General features: G+C 41.6%; 1 protein-coding gene across 1 annotated transcript in view; it reads left to right on the forward strand.

Moving 5' to 3' along the window:
• LOC147028148 (myelin transcription factor 1-like) overlaps positions 1-7,500 on the forward strand; it is a 247,140-nt gene that overhangs the window by 174,080 nt on the left and 65,560 nt on the right. The window contains exons 14-15 of the mRNA XM_085878292.1: positions 4,247-4,792; positions 5,913-6,061. Of these exons, the coding sequence (XP_085734418.1) occupies positions 4,247-4,792; positions 5,913-6,061 (695 nt within the window). The remainder of the gene's footprint in view (positions 1-4,246; positions 4,793-5,912; positions 6,062-7,500) is intronic.

Below are 7,500 nucleotides of genomic sequence, written 5' to 3' on the forward strand. Positions count from 1 at the left end.
CTGTACTGCCATCCTTACAGGAACTAGGTCTTGAGAACATGTGGATTGCCTTTGGCCAAGGAGCCAAGGCACGATGGATTCCAGTCCATGAGGTAGTTTCTGCAATAGGGCCTGAGAAAGCTCGATGGATCCCATACTTCCATGCATTCACTGGATGTGACGTCGTGTCTGCCTTCCACGGTAAAGGGAAGAAAACTGCATGGCAAACTTGGAACGTCTTTGATGATGTTTCTGAAACATTCACCAATCTCAGCCAGCATCCAACATTGATTCGTGATCTTGACTTTTTTGAATTTTTTTTTTTCAAATTTTGCAAAATTTGGATTTTCAAATGACCAATCAGGCAGATTTGATTAGAATCGCCTGGAGAACAAATGTGCCAAATTTGATGCTTGTATCATCATTTGCACGATTCCTCTCAAAAATTGCTGTTATCTGCCCCCCTATATAGTTTGGGAAATACAACAGGTTCTGCCACCATTTTTCTGTCTATATTCCAGACAATGCAAATTTTTACTGAGATTCAATTTTTGCATCGTTATGATTTTGGCAAGACCATTCTGCTGGTGCAGTACCGTTATAGAATAATAAAGGAATTTGTAACTTGACGAGGTTAATGATACATCATGGCCTAATCTTTTCAAATAGTGGTGTGAAATCTTTCATGTCCACAAGCGAATGCTAACGGAGAGGACAGCTGGTTTCATGTTTCCTCCAAAACAAGAGTGCCGTGTCAGAGGCCCATCTAACACAGGCACCCTGAGCCACAGGTCCAAAGACCTTTGCAAATTACCAAACTGTCTTCTGATCCTCACTGTGCTCTTTTAATTACCTACACTGCATTCATTTAATCATTTACATTCCCCCAAGGATCATTCGAATAAAAGCTGAAACTGGCAGTTGCTCATGCAGCAAGGCAGGAAAATGGGGAAAACATTTCCTTTGAATGGTTTATTCTAAAATCGATTACATCCATGGCACATGAGACATGGGGATGGACAAGACAACAGAACTCAGACAGATCTGCTGCTTGAAGACAGGCAAATAGGGAAGGAAAGACACAAGCATATCATAGAGAGAATCAATACGACTTAAATAAATAATTATCAATACCAATTAAACAAATGAAAAACAGGCAAGGACTTGAGGCAGACAAGAGCTGGTTTAGGAATGGTGTTGTAGAAGGCTGGTGTGGCACAGGGCAAAGTCCTGCTCATGGCGGAACAAAGATGAAAAGCGATGGCAATGAGGTAAGATGGTGGGGAGATATAGCTCATGTATCTTGGTGTATTCCTTCTCCTCCAGAGTGACAGAACACAGAGAGATAGAGATATATATATATATATATATATATATATATATATATATATATATATATATATATATATATATATATATATAGATATATATATATATATAGATATATATATAGATATATATATATATATATATATCTTCTTCTTTCGGCTGCTCCCGTTAGGGGTCGCCACAGCGGATAATCCTTATGATCCGCATAATGATTTGGCACATGTTTTACGCCGGATGCCCTTCCTGACGCAACCCTGGTCGCCTCTTACGACACAGGGATCGGGTACACCTATTTTAACCGGGGTATACACCGGCCCAGTACAATGGTACTCACTTCGCCCACCTCGGAAGGATGACAGGCTAACCCTAACAGCTGAGAGAATCTGGTGAGCAGGAACAGCATCAGGAAAATGAGCCACATGTCCATACAGCCGCAGCTGATGCTCACGGACTATGCAGGTAACAAAGCTCATTTGAGTCTCTCTGAGCAACCGCTCGTTGGGCACAAAATCTCACCAGCAATAGCCAAGGATTCTCCAAAGAGACCTGGTACCAAAGGAATTAAGTCTCCATCTCAGATCCTTGGTCACAGTCCAAGTCTCGCATTCATAGAGCAAGACTGGAAGCACCAAAGACCTGAAGACTCGGACTTTCGTCCTCCTCACAGGTACCAACAGCACCACACCCCATGATCCAGTGAATCCACGACTCCCCAGGCCCGACCCAGACATTTATTGACCTCTGACTCACAGCCAGCAGAGACATGAATATCACTGCCAAGGTAAGTGAATCTCTCCGTGACCTCAACATTCTCGCCAGAAACAGGTACAGACAGGACAGCAGCATCCAAGATGTCATTGAAAGCCTGGATCTTAGTTTTGACCAAGGAAACCCATAATCCCAGCACCTTTCTTGTATGGTTGTTGTTACTAAAATTTAACAGCATTTGAAAGAATAAATTAAATAATAACTAACATTTTGAAATAATAATTTTGCTCCTTGCATTTTCGACTCCCCCACCGTGGGCTCCCTGGAGAAAAATCCAGCCACTAGAGTATATGGAGGTTTGAATAGCGGCTGGAAAACCGGCCGCTCGCATATATGGATGTTTGAATTGCGGCCAGTAAACCAGCTTCTCGGGTATATGGAGGTTTCATTAGAGGCTGGTAAAACAGCCACTCGGGTTCAAAGGGTTAAACATAAATTCCTGTTTTGCAGATAAATGTCAGCACAAAACATTTAAAAAACATATCCATTCCAGGAATATTCAGGATCCAAACATAACACATGGAACTTTTCGCAGCATGAACTTGAAATACATCAGCAGTGTGCCTTGTTTGATTGTTTGGCAATGTTTGTGCATTTTTATTCCCTAATGAGCTTCTCCCACAAGCGTTTAAGAATATCTGTGATGGCAGAAGCATCAAATTAATTACCTGTTTACCATCGCATCATATCCTGTCATCCTTTCAAACTGCAAGTCGATGCACAAAAACAGCTCGAAACTTAAACGTAGGTTGGCTTGTATTTCAGGGGCACAGTTTTTAATTAGGTATGGCTGTATGTCCCTCACCCTGATGTCAAACCTCTCTTACTGAGCATTTCTAGTTTTATACCAACATCGAGTAAGTCAAGGTGAGATTCCCCTGTTGAGAAATGACAGGGAAAGATTCCCTTGTCGGTTGGATAAGGGAGGTCAAAGACCCCCCCCCTTCCCTCCTCCAATATAACCTCCTTGCTTCTGGTTACATGGTGAGTATCCCAAACCTATGCACCAAATAACTATTTGGATTATGGTATCGCAAGCAATTTCAAATGAAAAATGTTCAGCATGCTGAAAATGTGCCACCCCTCTGGATGAACGTTAAACTGGCCATGCTGTCCTCCAGCATAAGTTGGTGAACGATAAATATCACATTGTGTACTGCGTGGAGAGTTGGCGAGCTATCGCCGGAACCCTGGCCAAGTTCCAAATTCCTGCACACTCTGTCAAATATCCTGCTTCCGAGTGGCAAATCCTGTCCAGCATTGTAACTCCAGCTACGAAACTGACTTCGAAGTACCTAAGCTCTGTATTGTGCATGATACATGCTGATGATGCTGCTGAAATGAAGGACTGAGGAAGATGTTTATGTGCAAAAATTCAACATCATTGTCTAAATAAACATCCATATCACAACCTGTTGTGATCATTACTGAGCAGAGTTATAACAGCTGAGCACATTTTCTGATAATTTCCTTAATAAGTCAATTTTTAACGTAATAATGAAATCTGAAAGCATGATTTGGTGGTCGTATGGCAGCTCAGCTGCCGGGGGGTAGCTATCATTTCTTGAAGCACGATTGTGTCCCTGATGCCGTGCCCCTCTACCAGTACACAAACTGGAACTGGTACTCATTTTGCTGACTTCAGAAGGATGACAGGCTGAGTCATCCCCCTGGTGTATTAAAATTAAACCCAAGCCGCCACCATAACCACTGAGCCAACGCCAGGTTCAAAGCGTGATTTATTTTGTTGCATATCTTTTATTCAACATTGTATTTTGATGAAACTGTGTTTCAGTTTAGGAATTGGTGCATCTTGGAACATGCCATCCCCCTCATAAGGAGAACTAAAGCTGGCAGTTTTGGTTGCATTTTGGTTGTCGACATAAAAGCTTTCACAACATCTTTAAGAAAGAATGGATAATTGTGTGCCAATGCCCTGGCCAAACTTCATATCTGGTGTGAGGTGTATAATTCGCCCCACCTGCAGTATGTGTGTGGATAAATTGGGGTGTGGATCTATCAGTGGCACGATGGGTCAAATGGTCCCCCGAAGGGTTTAACTCTTCCTGTATCCCTTGAGTGATGAAGATATATTTTAGCATCATAAAAAACAGTTATATTTTGGTGAGTATTACTTTCTGACCTTCTTTTTTTTTACTGATGGGTGCAGCATGTGAAGATTGAGGTGGATGAAAATGGGACTTTGGACCTGAGTATGAAGAAACACCGCACTTGCCGCACCAACCAGGAGGAACGTAAAGAGGAATGGGAATCAACAAGACCTGACATTACACCATCCACACAGACATCACCCAGGCAGTCCTCACCGATGCAGTCCTCACCCATGCGAACCTCACCCATGCGGGCCTCACCCATGCGAACCTCACCCATGCGGGCCTCACCTATGCGGGCCTCACCCATGCCGGCTTCACCTTTGCGGGCCTCACCCATGCGGGCCTCACCCATGCGGGCCTCACCCATGCGGGCCTCACCCATGCGGGCCTCACCCATGCGGGCCTCACCAACACAAACCTCGCCGATACAGGCCTCTCCAACCCCTGACAATCAAATTATATCCATGGCACAAACCTGTACAACACCAGTGATTCCTCGACGCCTCTCCCAGCTCCCTGAAGAGCCTGAAGATTGGGAATGTCCTGTAGACTACACAAAACTACGGTTGGAGCCTGATGCAGGAGATGACGATGTCTCAATGGTGAGTGAAAGGAGTGACATCATAACAAATGTTCCTTTTTCTGTCACAGCATAGCCAATGTTAGCTCTGTTAAATCGGTTTTACTTTTCATTCAAACTTCTCTTCAATCTTATAAATGTATTCTAAGTTGGAATAGTTACAGTATATGGAAATTGTATTCAGCCTGAGGTTTTGGAAGGAAGATGGCAATTGATTTTTTTTTTTCACTGTTAAATAGATTGCTTGAGGTTTTTTTTTTGTGCGTGTGTGAATCAAAACAACCAAAGAAAATGTACCATAAGATGATGTGTAAATGGGAAATTGTTCCTCGGTTGGAGTTATCTACAAATGATGGGGAGACAAAACGTTTTTCCTTAAAAAATTTTTAGTCAAACAAATGACATTTTTCCAATATCATCATCATCATCATCATCATCATCATCATCATCATCATCATCATCATCATCATCATCATCATCATCATCATCATCATCATCATCATCATCATCATCATCATCATCATCATCATCATCATCATCATCATCATCATCAACATCATCAACATCATCAACATCATCAACATCATCAACATCATCATCATCATCATCATCATCATCATCATCATCATCATCATCATCATCATCATCATCATCATCATCATCATCATCATCATCATCATCATCATCATGAACCATGCCAAAAGCACAGCGATGGTGTTGCTGAAACAGTTATTCAGTTACAATCCTGGTCAGGTCGGCACTCCGACTCAGGAAGTCGGGGTAGGAATTTGGAATTGGTTCACGGGGTAGGAACTCCATCTTTCCCCTCCTCTCCCTGCACATCCCTTACCATCATCTGTATACATAATTACTATGAGCAGATGGTCCTTTTCATTAATATAACCTCTAGAGTCACCATACTTGCCTAATATTGGTGTCACTGTTAACCATAACTCGTCTCTCTTGAATGCTCATTGAAAGCTTCCTTCCAATATTTAAACCTTCTCTGATAAAATGTTATTGATCACTCACCATATTTGTGTTAAGTTACCAAACTAATGCTATTCCTGTGAATATCAAGGTGATCCAGTCTCCCATACTTCATTTCATCAAGACCCTTGCGTAATGGGTGTTTATACCAGGTGGGCTGTCGGGAGGAAGATGTTGAAGATGATGATGAAGATTTCGTCAGTGAAGCACTAGAGGATAAGAAGTATCCTGGGGAGGTTACAATCCCCAGTCCAAAGCCCAAACCCTGCCTCTCCAAGGATGGAAAGAAAGAACTGATCACGTGAGGCATAATTCCTTATTTTCTTCTTCTCCTTGCTCTTTACATCCGTTTGTTGACCTTCTTGAATTCACAGGCAGTAGAAATTGATTGTATGAAGTCGATTTGCAAATTAACAGCTCAATCTCTTCATTATTGCAAAAAAATATTTATTTATTTATTTATTTGTTTATTTATTTTTTACTACCATCCTTAAAATCGTGTGATACTTTTTGAAAAGTTTTTTTTTTTCATTTCCCACATACATTTCTACTCTTTTATTTATGCCAAATTGCTTTTTAGATAATTATAAAGTATTTTCAGACATAATTATTCCATCTGACTCTGATAGCAATGCTGTGTTTGCTGATTTATTGAATGTTCAGTATTTCTACATGAAACTTTATTTCACACCCTTGGTGGTTCGAGGGTCAGGTTCGAGTCTGATAAGTCGGTGGTAGGATTTTGACCCTGGCCGAGTCCTATAAAGACTTTTGAAATGGTACGTCCTGCTTCCTTGCTTGATGCTCAGCATTTAAAAAGGAAAAAGTGCGGACAAACAATCAATGTGGCATAGGATTGATGGCTCTCATGACTTCCTCCTGTGTTCAAGTTCCTTTTAAAGTTCCTTTTCAAGGAACTCGTATCTAAGAACAAGAATAATATTGGTGTTGAAGAAACTTTATGGAAAGCACAAACCAGTTTAACTAAGTTGTTAACTCGAAAGTGTTGGATCCCCTTAGGTTTTCTGCTTAGATTTCTTGTCACCTGTAAAGTTATGTCTCTTCTTTTGTTATTTCATCATGTGTCATTGTCTTTCATTGTGTTTTAAAGGCCTACATATATTATTCCTAAAACCTATCTTTAACATGCTCTCACGTAAAGTTATACTTTATAACTGGTGTAAACCGATCATAACTGGTATAAACAGTAAACTGATCATAGCTGGTATTAGTAGTTTTACTGGTTTGAATGTGGGATCAATGGAGGGGAGAGTTTAAGTGGTTGAGATGATGCAGAGAATGAGGTCAGAAGTGTTGTGTGTACAGGAGACCAGATGGAAAAGAGACAGGATGAGGAGGTTGTTAGGAGGATGCAAGCTCTTGCATATGGGTGGGGATGGAAGGAGTAAAGGTGTGGGAATAATAATATCGGAAGAGATCAGTAAGCATGTGGTCAGAGTGGAAAAAAGAGAGGGATCGATAGTTATGGTGTGTGTTTTGTCGGTATACGGGCCACACACGGGAAGGACTGGGGCAGAAATGCAGGGATTCAGGGACGCACTGGAGAGGATGATGGGAATAGCTGAGCTGGAGGTGATGCTGTGCATTGCAGGGGACTTTAATGCACATGTGGGAGTAGCAGAGCAAAGGCAAATGGTGAAAAGAAGGAGATTTGGAAGATGATAGAGAAGATCAAGGATAGAGGGAAACGACTGGATATGAGGTTGCCGTACCTGTATG

The sequence above is a fragment of the Eptatretus burgeri genome, chromosome 4 (assembly GCF_056783735.1).
Source record: "Eptatretus burgeri isolate ZD-2024b chromosome 4, Ebu_testis_v1, whole genome shotgun sequence".
Lineage (NCBI taxonomy): Eukaryota > Metazoa > Chordata > Myxini > Myxiniformes > Myxinidae > Eptatretus > Eptatretus burgeri.